The 23,077-nt window shown below is 41.0% G+C and overlaps 1 protein-coding gene across 1 annotated transcript in view; it reads right to left on the bottom strand.

Annotated features, from left to right (window-relative positions):
- The window catches only part of CFAP61 (cilia and flagella associated protein 61), a 409,554-nt gene that overhangs the window by 344,944 nt on the left and 41,533 nt on the right, over positions 1-23,077 (bottom strand). Inside the window, exons 7-8 of the mRNA XM_089686524.1 lie at positions 21,738-21,870; positions 11,465-11,618 (exon numbers count right to left, since the gene is read on the bottom strand). Coding sequence (XP_089542650.1) covers positions 11,465-11,618; positions 21,738-21,870 — 287 coding nt within the window. The remainder of the gene's footprint in view (positions 1-11,464; positions 11,619-21,737; positions 21,871-23,077) is intronic.

Raw genomic sequence — 23,077 nt, 5'->3', positions numbered from 1 at the left:
GCTGCAAATAGGAACCCATAAGACAATATTTTGGGGCTGGAATAGACCAACTTGGATGTATATCATACATGCAGAGTGATATAAACAAACGTACTATAGGGACCAGGGGCGGACTGACCATTTAGAAACTCGGGCACTGCCCGAGGGCCCGGGGTCAGTAGGGGGCCCCATGAGATGCCCCTGGTACCTTTTTATAGGCTTTTTTGAGTTTGGGCAAGGACACAGGGGCCCCATGATCCCCTATTGCCCAGGGGCCCCATGAGTTGTCAGTCCGCCCCTGATAGGGACATAGATATGTATCTGGTACTGGTAAACCATAAATCAAATATCATTGTTAGAAACACAGTCCTCAAGGTAGATGATAGGCCTATGATAGGCCATAAGTATAACGTGGTGATCCTTGATGAGATACATATTAACATCCAGAGGCAGATAGTAATGAGTAGAAAGCTATATATATAGATGTATTATCTTGAATTGTAGAGTATCCATAAGGCAACCGCCATCTGGAATATAAATGGCAGAGCCGTGCCAGCATGTAGAAATAGCTATCCGCTAGATCTGAATTAAAATGTCACTTTAAGTAACTGGATCAGGTGAAAATGATGAATAGATCTTTGATGGACTATGCAGATAATATGCTGTGCACCAACTGTGAGATATAGCATTGTATCTCCATCCTGTAATAAGAGGAGAAGGTCAGTGAGACTGCCGCTGTAGCAAACTTCTAGCAGTGACGGCCTATAGGCCGTGTGTCCAGTACAGAGTGGGACAAGTATCACTCACCACCTTCTCGGTCAAAAGATAACCATGCGTTGTTCCTCCATTTGCTGGATTCCATGCTCCAATTACCGCAGGCAGCCGCCAACTCCAAGAGCCCCAGTAATCAGGCCCCGCTTCCTGAGGAGTTCACAAAGTGGTTGACAGATGCCTTGCATAAGTGTGATGTTCTGTGTCCCTGCCGGGACTAGGTGTATGGCGCGGATGCTCCGGCCCGCCGTGACGTCACTGACGTGTGACGTCAACGCGTTTCGCTGATAGGTGTATCTTACTCAGCTTTGTTGGGACCAATATTAGAACCCCTGTCAGATTTTTATAGCTGTATGTGTCCTCTCTAGGAAGATTCATCCTTCCTGTTTGCAATTGTGATGATTGTATGAATGGCGGCAAGTGAGGGGAAATACAATATTTTGCAGTTGTCACCAGAACAAGAGGAAAAATGTTCTGGTGACATCCATCTAAAAAGATTTCCCCTAACTCCGTAGAGATTTTCTCCAACTTCCTGCAGCTCAGAGCCCCACCTGTGAATCAGTGAACTTTGCTGAATATTTGGAGAGCACCCCAGAATGCTGTATGGGGTAGTGACTTTGGCACCCGGAACACTTTGGTGAAGAGTGTTCTGATTTTTGAGGGGAAAATGACAGTGACATATTTTGCAACATACTATAACACTGTCAGGGGTGCTGGAGCAGTTACAGCAGCAGTTCATATTTTATAAAGAAGACATAAACCATGTGAACACAAAGGATAACTATTGACAATTGACTATTGATGTTGACAATAAGGAATTCATTTTCTGAAATCTCACAAACTCATATTTTTTTCACAATAGAAAATAGAAAACATGTCAAGTGTTTAAACTGTGTACCATTTTAACAACTTCACTGCCAGGTCAATTCTGACATTTCTCTCCTTCTGGTAAAACTCGGCATTATTTTGCTAGAGAATTACTCAGAACCCCAAAATGATTTATATATTTTTTAAGAAGAGGCCTAGAGAATAAAATAGTGACACCAATATTGGGGCAATATTCCTCAAACTAACACCATTGATAGGGCACTATTCCTCCCAATGGCACAAATGATGGGGCACTACTTCTTCCACTGACACCAATAATAGGGAGGTTTTCCTCCCACTAACAACAATAATTGGGCAGTATTCCTCCCACTGACAGCAATGATGGGACACTGTCCCTCCCACTGACACCAGCACTGGGGCACTATTCCTCCCAGTGACACCAATGATGGGGCACTATTCCTCCCAATGACACAAATGATGGGGCACTACTTCTTCTACTGACACCAGTAATCTGACACCAGTAATATGGAGGTTTTCTTCCCATTAACAACAATAATTGGGCAGTATTCCTCCCACTGACAGCAATGATGGGACACTGTCCCTCCCACTGACACCAGCACTGGGGCACTATTCCTCCCAGTGACACCAATGATGGGGCACTATTCCTCCCAATGACACAAATGATGGGGCACAACTTCTTCTACTGACACCAGTAATCTGACACCAGTAATATGGAGGTTTTCTTCCCATTAACAACAATAATTGGGCAGTATTCCTCCCACTGACAGCAATGATGGGACACTGTCCCTCCCACTGACACCAGCACTGGGGCACTATTCCTCCCAGTGACACCAATGATGGGGGACTATTCCTCCTAACGACACAAATGATGAGGTACTACTTCTTCCACTGTAAAGTTAGTTGGGGTAGTGATATGATGAATTGCTACCTCCCACTGTAGAGAATCATCCATGTACAGATAATCCCAAAACTGCATATATTAAAAGGGGACTTTAACTATATTTCCAGTGGGTACAACAGACAATAGTAACCATGTTTAAAAGCAACTATAAATGTTTATTTTTGTAAACCTTTAAAAATATTTGACAAACACAGTGTTAAAAGTAATATAGAGGAACATCAATAGATCATATAAACAATGGTGGCTTAAATTGTAGAATCCCTGAAGATCATTCTATTCAAGCCAACGCACGTCGTGGGAGACCCTGCTTCCTCAGCACCTCAACACTCCAGTGATAGGTAAGTCACTACAATAATATCAGATAGATATACATTAAACATTATACAAACATAGTATATACATGAGTTAAATATAGTTATTATTATGTACACGATTAAATATCCTATCCCCTATTTGAAAAAAGAGAGAGGAGAAAAAAGGGAGAGGGGAAGGTAGAAAAAAAGGGGGGGGGGGGTGAGAAGAGGGGGGAGGGAAAAAAGGGGGCAGGGGGAGAAAAAGGGGGGGGGGTTGTGGTTTACTGAAAAGTGATATCATATATGTTATTAAATATATATATATATATAATATCACTCCAGGATGTATGCACAAATATTGAAATCTATGAACTCTTATCCGAATATACACATAACTTCTGTATAGATACAGTATATTCCAATATATAACATCATTCCCATACCTCTAAGGGTGCATTGTATTCACTATAATCACATTCCTCTGCTGATATCCCAAAGGAGAACTACATCCATGTCAGTAGTAAATATAAGCAAATCCACTTAAAAAACACAGAGAAGGGAAAAAGAGGCAATCATCCCAGTAAGTCTCTGGCCGCCCATGGGGAGACTGCTAAGTCATGGGGAACTCAGAATTCAGAAGTATGGGAATGACAGTATATATTGGAATATACAGTTGCAAGAAAAAGTATGTGAACCCCTTGGGATTACGTGGAGTTTTGCATGAATTGGGCATAAAATGTGCTCTGAACGTCATCTAAGTCACAACAAAAGAAGAACACAGTCTGCTGAACATAATACTACACAAACATTAGATGTTGCCATGGTTTAATTGCACATAACATGTAAACATTCACAATACAGGGAGGAAAAAGTATGTGAACCTTTGGACTTAATAACTGGTTGACCCTCCTTTGGCAGCAATAACCTCAACCAAACGTTTCCTGTAGTTGCAGATCAGACCTGCACAACGATCTGGAGTAATTTTGGACCACTCCTCTTCACAAAACTGTTTCAGTGTAGCAATATTCTTGGGATGTCTGGTGTGAATCGGTTTCTTAAGGTCATGCCACAGCATTTCAATGGGGTTGAGGTCAGGACTCTGACTGGGCCACTCCAGAAGGCGTATTCTGTGCTGTTGCAGCCATTGTTTTGTTGAATTACTTGTATGCTTTGGGTCATTGTCCTGCTGCATCACCCATCCTCTGCGGAGCTTCAGTTGGCGGACAGATGGTTGTACGTTTTCCTGCAAAATGTCTTTATAAACTCTGGAATTCATTTTCCCATCAATGACAACAATCCGTCCAGGCCCTGAGGCAGCAAAGCAGCCCCAAACCATGATGCTCCCTCCGCCATGTTTCACAGTGGGGATGAGGTTTTGATGTTGGTGTGCTGTGCCTTTTTTTCTCCACACATAGTGTTGTGTGTTCTTCCCAAACAACTCAATCTTGGTTTCATCTGTCCGCAGTATATTTTGCCAGTAGTGCTGTGGAACATCCATGTGCTCTTTTGCAAACTTCAAACGTGCTGCAATATTCTTTTTGGACAGCAATGGCTTCCTCCGTGGTGTCCTCCCATGTACTCCATTCTTGTTTAATGTTTTCCTTATTGTAGATGTGTCAACAAAAATGTTAGCATGTGCCAGAGATTTCTGTAGGTCTTTAGCTGACACTCTGGGATTCTTCTTTACCTCATGCAGCATTCTGCGCTGTGCTCTTGCAGTCATTTTTACAGGACGACCACGCCTAGGGAGAGTAGCAACAGTGCTAAACTTTCTCCATTTGTAGACAGTCTGTCTTACCGTGGACACATGAACATCAAGGCTTTTGGAGATACTTTTGTAACCCTTTCCAGCTTCATGCAAGTCAACAATTCTTGATCATAGGTCTTCTGAGAGCTCTTTCCTGCGAGGCATGGTTCACATCAGACAGTGCTTCTTGAAACCAGTAAACCCAAAACAGGTGTGTGTTTTTTAAGGGCAGGACAGCTGTCAGCAACACATCCAATATCATCACACTGATTGGAGTCAAGGTTGGCTCACTCCTGGCTCCAATTAGCTCTGGGAGAAGTCATTAAGCTAGGGCCTCACATACTTTTTCCTCCCTGCACTGTGAATGTTTACATGTTATGTGCAATTAAACCACGGCAACATCTAATGTTTGTGTAGTATTATGTTCAGCAGACTGTGTTCTTCTATTGTTGTGGCTTAGATGACGTTCAGAGCACATTTTATGCCCAATTCATGCAAAACTCCACGTAATCCCAAGGGGTTCACATACTTTTTCTTGCAACTGTATGTATACAGAAGTTATCATGTGTATATCCGGATATATGAGAATTCATAGATTTCAATATTTCTGCATACATCCTGAAGTTATATTATATATATATATATATATATATATATATATATATATATATATATATATATACATATACATATACATACATATATATATATACACACACATATATAAATATAAATACATATTTTTTTTCTTCTTAATAATAAATATAATATACGTTTTCAATAAACCACAATCCCCATTTTCTCCTCCTCCCCGCACCACCTCTCCCTTTTTTTCCAATAGGGGGCAGGATAATAACTAAGGGTGTAAATAATAACTATATTTAATTCAGGAATATACATTTGTTTGTATAATGTTTAATGTGTTTGTAGTGACTTACCTATCACTGGAGTTTTGAGGTCCTGAGGAAGCAAGATTTCCCGCAAAACGCATCGACTTGAATAGGATGATCTCCAGGGATTCTACAATTTAAGTCACCATTGTTCATATGATCTATTGATGTTCCTCTATATTACTTTTAAAATTGTGTTTGTGAAATATTTTTAAATAATGGGGCAGTATTCCTCCCACTGACAGAACTGATGGGGCACTGTTCCTCCCACTGACACCAGCAATGGGGCACTATTCCTCCCAGTGACACCAATAATGGGGCTCTATTCCTCCTAATGACACAAATGATGAGGCACTACTTCTTCCACTGACACCAATAACAGGAAAGTATTCCTCTGGCTGACACCAGTAATGGAACAGTATTCCTCCCACTGACTTCAATGATGGGGCACTATTCCTCCCACTGACACCAGCAATGGGGCACTATTCCTCCCAGTGACACCAATGATGGGGCACTATTAGTCCCAATGACACAAATGATGGGGCACAACTTCTTCTACTGACACCAGTAATATGGAGGTTTTCCTCCCATTAACAACAATAATTGGGCAGTATTCCTCCCACTGACAGCAATGATGGGACACTGTCCCTCCCACTGACACCAGCACTGGGGCACTATTCCTCCCAGTGACACCAATGATTATGCCTTCCCTCACTTACCACAGGCACTAGGTAATATTTTATTTCCACTGGTTACCAAGCTTGGGGATGCCAAGCTTCAACATCCTTTAACAGATGCCCAGGCATTTTGTACTCCCAAGGGCAACAATCAAGCTGCCTAACATCTTTTGAAATGTAAACTAGCCCTTTGTTAAGGAAGTTTAGGGACCCCTGCTTTTCTCAGTTTTTTTTTTAACCTGATAAGAATATAGCCTAAAATCTGATAGTATCCATATGCAAATTCATACATATATGACTGAAATCATACTTGGAGGCTTAACCAATAACAACAATTAAAAAGTTAATAATCAAGTGATTATTCTACCATACCCATGTTTGTAAAGCTGGTAAAGCTGAATTTCTCAGAGGAAGGTACATGGAATGTCCATTTCTAACGTGATCTTTAGGACAAGAGGCAGAATAAACACTGGACCTATTTTGATTATTTAGAAATTAAATTTTTAAGAAAGAGTGAGTTAAATAGCTGGCTTGGACTTTGTTTTTGACTGCGTCCATATTTTTGTATTAAACCTATCCTTCACATCACACGACGCCACTACACCCAAGCCCAGCTGCACAGCACTAGTGCTTAAGCATCTATGCCAGCTCTAATCACCCATCTCTAGCAAGCACCAGCTGCACAATATCAATGCTAAGCATTGCCAACGTTTTATCTTTTCACTACAGTGCAGGCACCCTTTTCTAAACATCTAACAGAAATTGGAAGCAAAACACACAAATCCCCGAAAAGGTTGAGGTGAAACCCCTTATTAAAACTCATCAGCATCAGTGTTACAAATAAGCTTGCTCAGATTTGAATAAAAATACTTTTGTACTATAATAGAGCGCTGTACATGCACATTCCCTGTGACATCAGCAAGCTCAGTAGTAAAACCCAAGCTACACAGGATTGTTCTTCCCCCAGTCCAAATGCTGTTGTATTGAGGATTGCATGAGGTTGACACCAGGTCAAATTTAGGTACTTGCTTGCATTAAAAAAAATAGGATTTTTGTTCTCACCATAAAATCTATTTTTTATTAGAACCCACTGAAGAGCACAGGAATTCTTAGACTGTCAGGTTATTCTGGCAACAAAAAAATGGCTGGCACAGGATAACCCTATCCACAACCTTCATGTTTTATAGCAAAGTAGTACCTAAAGCATGAAAATAAAGTAGAGGGACCTATGTCCCTCATAGGACTCCAAGAGGACAGTGAGTACAGGAATCCTATTTTCTTTCCGGACCCCAAAACCCCACCCTTTTTACGCTTCCTCACCCTCCTTACCCTGCCTACCCACCTAAAAAAAAAATGCAGCTTTGTCTTTAAGGGATAAGTTAGCTTTCCCCAGCCTGTTATAGGCAGGCCATACATGATGCAAATTTCGCAAAAATTGCTCTCAATTCCCCCATCAACATCTATGGCTGGCTTAAGGCTGCATCTGACTGTCCTTCCTTCAGCCCTGACTCCCATCATTGTGGCTTTGAAAATGCGCTACTTCAGCATGATTTCAAAGCCGCAGATCAGAGAGATTTGTACCTATGATTTTGCGACTCCATTTAACAGTCAATGCAAGTTGCAATGAAATCAGAAAAAGTAGTGCAGGAACCTTTTTCAAAGTCATGGTGATTTGAACGGTTTTATTGCCAGCAATGTGATGCGACTTGTCATGCGATTTGGAACAGTCAAGTCTCATGACAAATCGTACCAGGACTCAACAATCATCATCATTATCATGATAATCAGAGCTGTGGCTCAAAGCACCTGTACTGTGTGACTATCATCATGATAATGATGATCACATTTGGCTGATCCCTGCTGTATAATTGAACATAGTCTAGGTAATGGTCAAGGCATGGGGAAAGTTGTGAATGGGCTGTCATGTCATTACTGTACCTTTCCTGTGATTTCTGCTGCTGCTAGGATCCCTCTCTTTGCAGTGCTGGGCTGGCTGCTGAGCTGAGTAGAGAGACATCCATCACAAATGGACAGTTACCTGTCCCAAGCCTGCCAGAGCTCTTCTCCTGCCTAATTCCCTCAGCATGTACTTGCTGAAGGAGGCAGGCAGTGTGCAGGGCAACTTCGCTAAGCTGAATCACTCCGCCAAGCCAGCAGCAGGGACTGAGAGAGCTGGGACTTCATCTCCTCAAATGTAAACTGGCACAGGATAGTGTAAGTCCACAGGTGCCCAAAAAAGAAAAAAAAGTACCCCTTGTCTCCCAACCCTCGGTATGAACTGATGGAGCCCCCTTAGCCCAGGAATAATGTTACCACCACCCGGGAGCCATGCACACAGGGGGACAGTATGTATGCACTGACTGTACACATGATCCTACATGAAGCCTGAAGCTGCTATCGGTGCCCCCCTGTTCTGTGACGAAGCCCAGGCCGACTACAGGAGGCCTGGTGGTACCCCCTTGTCAGCGGCCCTGCTCACACCACAGCACTAGTATCACGTGAAGATTTTCCCTGCGCAGGAATCTGCAACATGTATAAAACTCATTGAAGCATGCATGAAAAATTATGTAAACTGATGTTTCTGCAAGTGAATTCTGCATGTCAGTTTCCATCAGTTTTTCTGCACGTATGCTGTGAGCGAGGCCTATAGGACCTAATGCACAAAGCTGGCATCAGATGAGATCTGAACTTTTTTTGTGCAGATTCCTCAACCCATGCTATACAGTGTGGATGGATGCATCTCCCCCTGTAGATATTTTATTTTTACATCCGACTGTCAAAATACCCAAACAACGTATTTATTGGATACAGTGATGCATTGGATGCAGCCACTTTTTGACTGACAATTTTTCCACCCAACTTTTTAAATTTTTCATTTGGGGGATTTACGATGGGAGGCAGCTGAGAGGACCAAACACTAAGCAAATTTCAGTTGGTTCCTCAGGATGCAGCTGAAATTCTTAGACTGCTTAGCCAGCTTTAGAAAAACAAAATCAGAAACCCAGGTGGTAGCATTGCCTACTGGGGAAAGTTGCTTAATGCCAAAAAAGAGCAAGACTCGCAGATCTACTAGAGTGTACCTCAACAGAAAAAAGGTGGAACCAGTTAAGACCATATGTTTAGATGATGGTCTGCTAGAGTTACCTATAGATTGTACAAGAAGCTGGTTTACCAGATGTGATGTGAGTAGAGAGAGAGAATAGACAGAGAGGTTCAAATGTCAGTTTCTGAAAGACAGAGAGAACCAGATTTAGATTCCAAGGAATCAATGAGGAATGAACAGGGAAAGCTACATTGATTACTTGAACAAAGTTCTAAATCGAGGTGTGAAAGACCAACAGGCTTTGGAAAAAATTAAAGAGGGAAAGCTGGTCCTTTAAGTGCTGAGTGCCAAACCCTTGTCCAGACCCAGCTTCAGGAAGGAGAGAATTTGTCCCACAGAGAACGATTTTCTATTGCTTGTAATGGCTGAAGACCAAAATAAGTCAGAATAATTCCTTCTTCAGAGCATGCATTGAACTTAAAACCCATATCTAATAATGATACTCTGATGGATACTGCCTGAACCAGAGAAGTCCAGTGTGCCTGTTTCAGATTTAAAAGAGGAAGGGGAGAAAGGATGTTAATGCCTATCTATCATTCCTCTACTTTCTAAAGCACAGAGAAGCTGTGATGTATGGCACTGAAATGGCGATGGAGGCAATGAGTAATGCCAAGGCTAGTGACTGGCAAGAGCCTGGATATGCTTTACTGTCAACCTGTCTACGTTAAGGTAGATAGATTTAAAAACCACAGGCAAATGCCAATAGTACTGAATTGATTTTGGACTGTAGAAAAGTGCATTTGAATCCACCGCTGTTGAGTAACAATCTGCTGGATTTTTATTTGTGTGCAGTCCCTCCTGCATTAGAGCTGCATCAGCAATAGCTAGGGAGAAGGAGGGGGTGGACATATTGCAAAAAACTGTAACAATTCCTCTAGGAAAGCCCGAGAAACAAAGAGGAGGGCTCCCCAAGTGACCACCTTGAAAAGTATATAAAGAGTGAGCAATGCCAAAAAGAAAACAAGGATTTTACCTCCCCACAAAATGTCAGCTACAGTTGTATCTGTAGAAAATACCTTCAGTAAGAAACAGAGGAACCATAACTCAACATAAGCCTGCTTAAGTACTCACAATAATGATTTGCAGAGGGCAGGAAAACTGCCTCAGCTCTGGGTCAATAGCTCCATGGTGAACCCCCACACATACTAGCCTGATCTTGATAGCAGAGCCCTGTATGAACTGGAACACAGACAAGTGGTCACTGCTGACTGCTGGACTGTCACAGTACAGATAACAGACTTCCGAATCTACACTGCTTGGCTAACTGGAGAGCTTACTAGGATTTCCAAAACCAGCCTGAATCTACCAGTAGCTGCAGATAACTGTAGAACCTCCAGAAATTCTATGCTGTTGCAGAGAGAACACCAGAATAAACCTGCACTCATTGTCTCGTCCACGATTTAACATGTCTGCATGAATCAACCAGTGTTCACAGGCTGACTGGAAAGACCTCCCTTCTGGGCTGTCACAAAGAAGACACCATTTTAAACCTGCACCCGTTGGCTGACTGGAGAGACTTCCAGGAGAGACTTATATTCAGTATTAATCTACCAGTGCTCATTGGCTGACTGGAGAGACTTTCATAAATTTTAGTATCTGGCATGAGTCTACTAGCCCTTGTTGGCTGACTAGAGACTTCCAGGATTTAAAATATCTGGCACCAATCTACCAGCGCTCATTGGCTAACTGAAAAGGCCTCCACAAATTCTGGACTGTCACAGAGAGAAAACCATTATAAATCTGCACCTGTTGGCCAACTGGAGAGACTTTCAGGGTTTTACATATTCAGCATGAATGTACCAGTGTTTGTTGGCTGACGGGAGAGACTTTCTAGAAATTTCAGTATTTGGCATGAATCTACTAGCCCTCATTGGCTGACTAGAGAGACTTCCAGGATTTAACATAGCCAACATGAATCTACCAGAAGTTGTTGATGCAAAAATCTTCTAAACGAACAGAGAACAGAAGAGCTGTAGAAAACACATTCACTCTCCTAAGGACACGAACAAAAAAATTGAGGCATCATGGTTGCGGGTGGTGTTTTCCTGTTTTGGCCAGCAGTTTTTTATTGCCAGTGTCTCCTTCTCCTATAGCCATCAGTATAACCTAACAATGTAAGAATTCTTCTGACTCTCAGTGCTTCAACAAATGAGAAAGTAAAAACATTTATTTATGCTCTATTAACCAATACAGGACTTCAGTAATTTGACATCTGCCTGGAGTTCATTTTCAAGACTAGCAGATACTGTCATACCTTTTTCTGAGGCCAATTCCTCCTTTTCCTTTAGAACATCTTCGGGGTGTGGCTTGCAGAGACCATGGAAAGGTCCCAGGTCAAAGGAATCTTGCATCAGCTCGACGTTGACCTCACCACTCACACTCATGAAACCCACAGCAGTACCATGATCCTAGGGAAAGAATCAATAATGCAGTTCAACTACAACTATACTTATATATTTTTTTTTAATTTTTGATAGAGTAAGAGAGGGTTATAACCACTGTCAGTTTATTTTTTGCCATATGTGTTCCATTGGGGAGATTTACCTTCACTTCATATCCCATAACCAAAACAGGAAGTGAGAGAAAATCCCTGAAAAGTAAGGGAATTCCTTGGGACCCCAGGTCACAGGTAAAGCTACCCAAAGTGGAGGCAGAGATTTTGAATTTGGTGCAAGTCATTTTAAAGGGCCATACCTTATACCCAGTCTAAGTTACTGTTGCAGAGTATTTCTATAGCAGAACAGCGTTTACAAGAGACATACTTATGTTTACTTCATAGACTTACAATATCTACACCAAGGTTTCTCAACCAGGGTTCTATAGAACCCTAGGGTTCCTTCAAAGGTTGCTAGGGGTTCCTTCAGAAATTACCAATTTGTGGCCCTCAGATAAGTTCCCACTGTCACCAGTTATCTTTTTTGCTATCTGAAAGGGGGAAATTCTTCCCAATGACCACAATTGTAATGAGCAATCTTCCCACTGACCATCACACAATGTATCATGATTTGTAGATATAGTAATTTTTAGTAGGGGTTCCCTGAGATCAGAAAGTTATTTCAAGGGTCCCTCCATGTTACAAAAGGTTGGGAAAGTCTGATATACACAATGAAAAGCCAAAATAAATGTACTGATTAAAACTGCTGTCTGTTTAATAATATATACAGTATTTATGTTGAGGGTAGCTGCAATTGTAGAATAATTACTGTTTCTTTTTAAATTTAAAGGGTAATTTCACCCATACCTGTTAATCTAGTCTTTGGTAGATGTTGGAGACTTATACCACTTAGGGATTTCTTGTAAACTTTGGAGAATTTTTTAGATCTCTGCACTTAGGCAGCTGTTATGGATACGTGTTCCTTTTTTACCTAAGGATTTGGGAGTTTCCAATTATTTTATACTATGAAGTGAGAACACCCCATGATGGACAGGAACAGCTGCATTACTACAAGGAGAGCAGGAACAGAGACAGGAACTATGGGATGAAATATACAGGAAGCTAGCAGGCAACGTAGCACAATACACTATCTATAAATGCAATGTAAGATCTTAGTGGACTACCATTTTACATCTAACTCCAGAAACCCCCCAACCAACCTTTTCTCCATATGATCAGTGTACCCAAACTTTATGTTTCAGTTAACAGTAGATGTTGGCTGAATTGCAAATCACTTTGTGTACCTTTTGGAGACTTAAACCGGTACATATTTCCATGTGAATTCTTCCGTTCTAATTATTTTTTTTCATAAAACAGTAGGAATTCAAAATTCAGCAGCAAGCATGAAACCAAACTTAATGGCTGCTGCAGTTGGGTACAGCTGGAAATTTGGGTTCAGAGACCTTGGTACTGGAATCTCTAGGAGATAAATCAAATCAGTTTTAATTGAAACTGGAATACCAGTTTTGGGTGGATTGGCAATTTTAAAGGAAACTTCTCATACAAGCAGCATGGATGATGCTACTGCTGACCCCTCATTCTGCAATTGCTAGTTTTCTGGATGTAATGCTGATCATTTGGCTTCAATACTTTGAGTAACTGTTCCAGAAGATGTATAAAGATTACATGTTCTCACTGCGCTATGACTTTCCTGATTTACATACGTGTAGTAGGACAGTGACTCAGAACGTACTGAAGCCAGGGGATTAGCATAAAAGCCAGGCAAATAGAACAAAAATCACATCCTTTAAAATAATCACATTTTGTTGCTTTGGAGCCTGAAATGAAAACAGACCGTTTTTGTTTTATCATCTGTATTCACTCAGTGCTCCTTATAATATCCAAGTGAAAGATATAACACCAACATGTTAGAAAAAAAATGTAAAAATTCAAAAACAGAAACACCAAGTTGGAAAAAGGATCACCCCCTTGTGTCAGTATTTTGTTGAACCACCTTTTGCTTTAATTACAGCCTTTAGTCTGTTGGGATATGTCTATACTAACTTTGCACATCTAGACTTTGCAATATTTGCCCACGTTTCTTTGCAAAATTACCCAAAGTTCAGTTAAATTTGGTGGCTGTTTATGGACTGCAGTCTTCAAGTCCTTCCACAGATTTTCAATGGGGTTTAAGTCTGGGCTCTGACTAGGCCATGCAAGGACATTCACCTTTTTCTCCTTCAACCACTGTGTGGTCATTTTTGCTGTGTGCTTTGGGCCATTGTCATGCTGGAAGGTAAACCTTCTTTCCATTGAAAACTTTCTGGCTAAGGGCAGATGATTTTCCTCAAGAATTTGACAGAATTTTGTCCCATACATTTTTCCTTCTATTCTGACAAGTGCTCCAGTCCCTGCTGCAGAGAAACACCCCCATAACAGGATAATACCACCTCCATGCTTTACTGTAGGAATGGTGTTATTTGGATGGTGAGCTATATTGGATTTCAACCAGACATATCATTTAGTGTTGAGGCCAAATAATTCAATTTTAGTCTCATCTGACCATAACACCTTTTTCCATGTGGCTTCATGAATCTTCAGGGTGCATTTTGGCAAAGCTCAGTTGTGACTGCACATGGCCTTTCTTGAAGAGTGTCTTTTTTTCTTGCAACCCTCCCATACAAGCCACATTTGTGGAGAATTTGTGATATAGACATGCTGATAGGTGAATTGGATCCTGTCTAAATTGGCCCTAGTATGTGTATGAATGTTAGTTAGGGACCTTAGATTGTACGCCCCTTGAGGGTTAGGGGCTGATGTGAATGTACAATATATATGTAAAGCGCTGTGTAAATTGATGGCGCTATATAAGTACCTGAAATAAATAAATATTGTTGTCACATGCACACAATGACCACTCTTTGTCATAAACTGCTTCAAAGTTGCTGTAGGCCTCTTAGTAGTCTCTCTGACCAGTTTCTTCTTGGGTCTTTCATCCAGTTTGGAGCGACGTCCTGATCCAGGGAGGGTCTGTGTTGTACCAAATACCTTCCACTTCTTTATAATAGACTTCACTGTGCTTCTAGGCATTGACAAAGCCTTTAAAACATTTTTGTATCCATTTCCTGATTTGTGCCTGTCCACAACTTCCTGGAGATCTTTTGACAATATCCCAGAGATGTTTTGACAGTGCCTTGCCACCCGTAGTTGATTGTTTGCTTCAGTTGCACTACCAGGGACTGAAATGCTCCAGGAAGCCTCTTTACATGCTGAGCTAATCAAAGTGACCACAGCTGATCACAGTTGAAAGAGAAATGGCTTTGTGTGCCATTGAGAAGGTGATTAGCTACACCTGATTGAGTTTACAAGTCATTTTTAGGAGGTAGGTAATCCTTTTTCCAATTCAATTATTCTGTTTTTGAGTTTATTTTTTTTCTTTCTAACATGTTGGTGTTATATCTTTCACTTGGATGCTCCAAGTTGCACTGAGTAAATACAGCTGGATAAAACATTTAAGGTTGCAAAGCAAAAAAAATTTGATTATTTTAAAGGGGTGATTCTTTTCTATAACTACTGTATATACAGTATTTCAAAATCAGTTTGTAGAAATTACTGATTTTTACAAACTGTCCGTAAATTTACTGACGGTTGGTAATTGGTGGTAATCACAAATTCCAGTCCATGAACTGAGATGATGATGGACAACAAGCCTGAAACGGATGTATGCAGTTTGTAATACACAGTTATATAATATTGGCCTCTACCTGTGCTATATGTGCTAATCATCATTTCTAGATGTACAGTTGGCCCAGAGGCATAAGTAACTTATTTGCATGATTCTACTCGCTATCCTAAATTGAGGAATAAACCACTTGTTTTAGGGATTTATAATGGGACTGAGATATGTAGATGTCTTTGGTTTTAACGAGGCTGTACTGTGTGTTATGCTGGTTTATTGAAGAGCTTTTTGCTTCCTTTGGCCTACCTCAATGTAACCTGTCTGACTATACTTTACCATTGGAAATGGTGCAAGCTCATAGGCCAAGCCAGTGGTTGTCAACTTGCAAGGGAAAGGGTGCCGCAAAGATAATATTTAATACATGTAATGCTACAGAAAAATGTCATACACTGAAGACTTACTGGAGGAAATTGTCAGAGATTGTTCTACTTGCGTAGTTGGAGAATGAAGTCCCGTCAGAGACTTGGGACATGTTGAATGAGATCGCTGGACTGCAATCAAGAGACTCTTTACAAATCGGTGCTCCCTGTACTGATTGCTGGGGCCCTAGAGCCGCACTTAAAATGACAAAAGGCCATATATGGCCCTCCGGTCGCAGCTTGGGCACCAGGTGGCTAAGTATCAATGCCATTTTATAGTAAACAAGCAAGAACATACAACATATATGACCTGTGATTGCACCCTAGCAGTTCAGCATTTGTAATGATATATTTAGCACAAGGCACATGCTGCAGTGATGTCATTATTTTCTAGGAATATGACTGGCTGAAAACTGGGATACTCTACTAAAAAGCTGCCTTTTTGGGCAAAGGAACATGCTATAATGTACTAAAAATGTGATAGTAGTGGCCATCAGAAATTCAGAACAAATGTGTCAAATCACTTCCCACATTTATATTTTTATAACCCAAACAAGTGACAATCTGGTTGTCATAGATATAAATCAAAAGTGGAATTCAACCCAAGAATGTTGACTTTATGTTCTATTCTAAAATAAACTGACTGGCGTGTTTTGCGTAATGTGAACAAAGGCTAGGGTTTAGCAGTTCTTTGGCTATTGTGTAATTTGAGGCCAATGCTCAGCAAAGGCTGATTAACCAATCCATCTACCATATGTGAAAAGAGGACATGCCAGCTTTATACTCGGCAGGAAAAACTGGCATCAGCTTTGGCTCACTTGGGCTAATCTATCCAATTTACAACCGTGGTGGCGAAAATCTACTGTTATTGCATAAAATGTCTTTTCCTGCCCATTCCAGATCTGGAAGCTTGTGACATGAATCTATTATTTATTGTGTTGCTATCTGCAATAAGCTATTAAGCAAATAACTAATTTTCTGTTATAATTAGCTCCAAAACAATATGCAAAACATATATGGCTAGGAAGTCACTAGCTGGATTGTAAGAAAAAAAAAAGTACAAAAGTAGTAATACTGCACATAAATCATGTACATGCTCTTCATGTATTTTTTAGAGAATACAAGCAAAATGCATATACAGTATATGTTATAAGCACAGTTATCAACAAAGGCTTGTTACCATTGGGCACTCAGCCTCTGCAATAAACCTTTTTAGTATGAATTGTTGCAAAGTGCCTGCAGCTACAGAGGTCAGTAATGGCTTGTTTTAAAGTCCATTTACTGCTTGTTACACACATCTAAATACTTGAATGTCCATAAAATGGCAACAGGTTCATTTTAAGTAAACCTGTCCGTAAGCAGTGTCTGAAACTTCAAAACAATATGCCCCAAAACAAATATGCAAAACATATATGGCTAGGAAGTTACTAGTAGGATGGAATTTGTAAGAAAAAAAAAAAGTACAAAAGCAGTAATACTGCACATAAATCATGTATGTCCTCGTCACGTATTTTTAGATAAGTAAAATGCATATACAGAATATTTTAGCACATTTATCAACAAGGGCTTGTTACCACTGCAGCTACAGAGGTCAGTAATGGCTTGTTTTAAAGTCCATTTACTGCTTGTTACACACGTGTAAACACTTGAATGTTCATAAAATGGCAAATGGCCGTAAGCAGGGTTCAAGTGCTGTGTCCGAAACTCCAAAGCAATATGCAAAACATATATAGCTAGGAAGTCACTAGTAGGATGGAATTTGTAAGAAAAAAAAAAGTACAAAAGCAGTAATACTAGTAGTAGTACATAAATCATGTACGTGCTCTTCACGTATTTTTAGATAATACAAGTAAAATGCAAATACAGTATATGTTAGCACAGTTATCAACAAGGGCTTTTTACCACTGCAGAGGTCAGTAGTGGCTTGTTTTAAAGTCCATTTACTGATTGTAACACACATGTAAATACTTGAATGTTCACAAAATAGCAACAGGTTCATTTCACTTTCATAAGTAAACCTGCCCTTAAGCAGGGTTCAAGTGCTGTGTCCGAAACTCTTTCCCTGCAGTTACCGGGTCCAGAGAGTGGCCTGTACTTCTTACCGAGTGCAGCAAGGCTGTGTCAGTGTCTCTTCCTTTTGTTGGGCTTGCAGCAAAATTTATTTATTTATTTCAGGTACTTATATAGCGCCATCACAATAAGCAATGTCACTTCCATTTTGTGCTGGGATGATGGCGTGGTCAGGTGACCATTGCTACGCTGCTACTACACCACTTCTTCAAGTGGAGCGGAGGCTACCACTATATGGAACCCTGGAGGGAACTTGTGCCTTGCATGGGCCCTGGATCCCAGTGAGACTGCAGTGGCCATCTGCTCCATAAGGGCCCGGTGTGGGAGTACAGTTCAGGGCAGTACCTTTTTGAGGATGAGCTACTGTCACCCATTACACTCTGATAGGAGGCTGTTAAAGGGTATGCACTTTAACAAGTTTAAAAAAAGATTAAAGCAGCCACCACATTTAAGGACTGGTAAGCAGCAATATATATATTTTTTGTTCTTGGGTTTAGGTGCATTCAGCAAAGTACTGTACTGCCAGAATTAGATGCTCGTAATGAGCATGCAACCAAGACAAAAGCACTGCACAAAAACTGACAAATCTAGATGCTACTCCCAGTGTTGAAGGTTGCCTGTTCCAGATGAGGCTGTATGGGGACTGTCCAAATGGATGCACCTGCATTGCATACTAGCACATTATGACATAATTACCCTAGAATGAAGCCCTCCAGTGGTGTGCTGTCACCACTGACAGAGCTTCCATCTTCCCACAGTCTTCCTTACGGGTTCGCTGGCTCTGGTCCTATAAGTGGCTAAGCTGCGATGACATCACTCCCGTGCATGAGTCACGGTTTACAGCACAGAGCTCTGATGGGATGGCAGGGTTTACTACCGCTTTAAGGCATCAATCACATGAGCATTTTGCCATGCTGAAAATCTCAGCTGGGAGTGACAGCTGCGTGCAGATAGCACCAGCCACCATGCCCATACACTGCAGTGACAGACTGATGGTGGCCGCAGCTATTTGTGCCCATTCACAGAGCCAGCGATCACCTCTGTTTATTGTAGCTTGAAGCACTTTAAATAGATTCCAGTCGCTGGGATTACAACAGTCTGTCCCTGTCTCCCAGGTATGCTCCTGTGTTGTCACCCTGTCACATGGGCTTCCAAAAGAGACTACAACACACTGCACAGCCATGATCCACTGCATTGCCAGAGTGCATGCATGTAGACATGTAGTGGTTGTAAAGAGGCTGAAGGAGATTAGCTGTGCTGACATGCAACAAAGAATTAAAAAAGCTGTTTATATTATGCAAACAAATTAAAGTGTTACTAAACCCACAACAGTAAAACCAATCTGTATATGCAGTAAAGCATGCTTGTTATACTCACTGTGGAACCTAACGAGTTAATCATCTGCATTGTGTAAAAATGCTGTTTGATCCTGACTTCTCTGATCCCCCCCTTCTTCCTGTGTCCCCTTCTTATCTCCTGATAAAGCATATCTGTGGAGACATTCTGCACATGCTCAGTTTGGTGTGTATTGCTAGAGAGGGCACTGTCCAGACAGAGGTCAGGGGTTCTGCAACCTCCTAGAGTAAAACTCCTACAAGCTTTAATATGTGCTCTACCGGACCCTGATAGAAGTCACAAGACTGCTCTAACTGCTGATGAGAAAAGGTATTTAGCAGTTTTTTATTATTATTATTATACTACAGGATTTCTATACTGCCAACAGTTTGCACAGTGCTTTACAATATAAAGGGAGACAGTACAAATACAATACATTTCAGTACAAAAGGAACAGGAGGGCCCTGCTCGTGGAGCTTACAATCTAAAATAATTGCACTTCCATTTTCTGTGTACTGTGGGAGACCAGATATAGCGAATGCAGAATCCTGGCTTTAGTGACACTTTAAATGTCATTCAGGGAAAGTAGAATCACAGGCTTATTGCTAACTATGCCTAAACCTGCTCCTACCCTTTGTTCTAAATCCTATTCCAACAATCCTGTGAATGGAAGATGCTTATACTTATCTATTAAGAGAGGTCATGTGATCAGCTCTGAGCGGTGGCTTCAGGGGAGAAGAAGGAGCGCCAACAATGGATCCCTCATAGTATGCCTATGTGTGACATCACCACACAGACATTGCAGCCATTGTTGGCGATCTCTCCTCTCCCCAGAAGTTGGGGAGATCACGTGATCAGTGAGAATAGGTGAATATATGCATTTTCCTTTCACTGGGTAGTTGTAACAGGATTTAGAAGGGTGGTGTACACACAGTACAGCCCAGAAACAATAGTGTGCATCTTGGTTTTTGTTTTTTTTTTTAACCTAAAACACACTGACCCTGACTGACACTGATACCAATTTGACCTTTGACCCTGACCTTGATCCAAACACTAACCCTGGCACTGAACTAGATCAAACCTTGATCTAGGTATTTTTACTTTTATTTTTTAATATTTTTTTTTTAATTAAAAAAAAAAAAAAAATTTTTTTTTTTAACAAATAGTTTTTTTTCCTCTATGCAAAGAAAGAGAGAGATACAATGCATAAATCCATTTATAGAGAAAAAAACAAGGGGGGCTGGCTGTACAGTGACTGATCACTGTGATAGCCAATCAGAGGCTATCACAGCGATCATGTGACCCAGAATCAGGAGTCCCAGGTCCCGATCATTAGAAGAGGACCCGGGGCTCTCAGTGACACCCCGGTCTTTGTGCTGGGATTGTGCTGTAGGGTGCACGCTGTTAGGTACACTCCCAGCACAAAGACAGGTATGAAAATATGCAGCCCCACGGAAAAAAGCTCAGTTTTGTGAGGCTGCATATTTGTGTTACGTCGGCGTGAAGGGGTTACCTGACACAATGAGCGATGCCAGGTTCAAATATGGTGTAGCCATGTTATCATACCTAGGATGACCAAACCTCCTAAACCCTGGTTCACACTGATGCGACTTCAAGTGTGACATGTGATTTACAAATCGCACCTGAAGTCGCATCTAAATATTTCTATGGCACTGTCTTAATCAGTGTGATTTGAAGTAGTGCACTTTTAAAAATAGTTCCTGCACTACTTTTTCATTGCGGCTTGCATTGACTTCTGTTAAATGAAGTTGCAAGCCACAGTAAAATCGGAGGTACAAATCACACTGATCTAAAGTTATGAAAATTGTGCTACTTTAAGTGAAGTAGCGCAATTTCAAAGTCACATTCAGTGGAAACCAGGGCTTAAAGTATAACTAAAGGCAAAAATTTATTTTCTAGTTTTGGATAGAGTGGAGAGGGATTAGAACACCTGTCCAGTTTTTATTGCTATATAACAAAAATTAAAATTGAGGTGCTACACCACTGCTAAGAGGTCCAGATACAAGAGTAGGGGTCAGGAATCCAAAGAGTAGCCATCACTTTTTGGGGGTCCAAAAGCGCCCCTTTCATTAAGGCTTGATTGAATACAATGTGAATGAACTAGAAGTGAGTTGGACCTTTAACGTTATTTCTTTTAGTGTGATTACAAGCCCAGACCTTTTCAGCAGCTGGTTTGGTAGCTTTTAGTCGCTGTCTGTGCCCCTGATAGGGTGATTCACCTTCTCTCTTGTCATGTTTTTTGTTATCATCCAAAGTTAAAGTGAATGAAAATCCCAAGTTTTGGGTTGTCCCCAGAACAGTAATAGAGGGGAATTCTTACAATGGAGACACTGGTGACAACCAGGGATTCCTGTACTTTGGAGGGATTTCCACTCACTTCCTGTATTGGGTCAGGGACAGGAAGTAAGGGGAAATCCCAATGGAGGCACAGATGGCAAAAAAACTGACATGGGTTATAACCCACCCTTACGCTATCCAAAATGAAGAAAAAAGTTTTGCCTTTACTTCATTAATATAGCAGAGCTACAAGAAAGGTAGTTTTAGGTACATTCCACTATTTAGAAAATGTGAAAGAAGAAGCTGGCAGATGTATAAATTACAACATACAAGAACAAATAATCAAGCTTACCTCACAGACGACAGCATGGTTTTCTTCATCTTGAGCTTTGATTAATTCTGCAAGGAAAAATTCTCCATAGGTGGCTTTTAGGGTATCATTGTGACGCATAAAAATTGGCATCAGGTCATCATGATCTTCTACCCTGAAAAAACAAATACATTTGATAAACATTTAAAGTGCATTCTGCTGTTCCCCACGACAACATAGCAAAAAATCTTGGACATTTCAACCAAGTCAACTTAGGTTGAGTGCCCATTGTACCTACTGAGAAATATATATATATATATATATATATATATATATATATATATATATATATATATATATATATATATATACACACATACAGTTGTGACCAAAATTATTCAACCCCCAATGCTGTAAAGGGGTTTAGGGACTATAGTGTACATTTGGAATTGTATTCAGAATCAAATCCTACAAGGACGTTGTAACTACCCAAATGCAACTAAAATGACATCAATTGTTTATGTAATACAGTAGTAAATGGTTCTTATGTGGTTTCTTCATTGCCACAATTATTCAACCCCTTAAAGACTACCACTCTGAAGAACAGAGGTTCATACAGGTGCTTTCCATCAGGTATTGAAAACACCTGTGGATGTCACCGAGCAGCAATCAAGCATAATAAGCACCAATTAGGCAGCTTTAAAATGACTGTGATACTCAGCTCCTTCTAGACATTTACTGGTGTGGTTACAAACATGGTGAAGGCAAGAGAATGGTCCAGGAAGACAAGAGAAGAGGTGATTTCTCTTCACAGGAAGGGCAATGGCTATAAGAAGATTGCAAAGATGTTAAACATACCAAGAGACACCTTAGGAAGCATCATTCGCAAATTCAAGGCAAAGGGCACTGTTGAAACGCTACCTGGTCGTGGCAGAAAGAAGATGCTGACTTCGACTGCTGTGCGCTACCTGAAGCGTAGAGTGGAGAGAAGTCCCCGTGTGACTGCTGAGGAACTGAGAAAAGATTTGTCAGATGTGGGTACAGAAGTTTCAGCCCAGACAATAAGACGCACACTGCGTAATGAAGGCCTCCGTGCCAGAACTCCCAGGCGTACCCCCTTGCTGTCTCCAAAGAATAAGAAGAGTCGACTGCAGTATGCCAAAAGCCATGTGGACAAACCACAAAAGTTGTGGGATAGTGTTCTGTGGACTGATGAAACAAAATTAGAACTGTTTGGGCCCATGGATCAACGCTATGTTTGGAGGAGGAAGAACAAGGCCTATGATGAAAAGAACACCTTGCCTACTGTGAAGCATGGTGGAGGGTCAATCATGCTTTGGGGCTGTTTTGCTTCTGCAGGTACAGGGAAGCTTCAGCGTGTG

This window comes from Staurois parvus, unplaced genomic scaffold (assembly GCF_062004578.1).
Source record: "Staurois parvus isolate SC_StPar_1 unplaced genomic scaffold, SC_StPar_1.0 ptg000401l, whole genome shotgun sequence".
Lineage (NCBI taxonomy): Eukaryota > Metazoa > Chordata > Amphibia > Anura > Ranidae > Staurois > Staurois parvus.
This window is presented reverse-complemented; position numbering and strand designations above follow the sequence as displayed.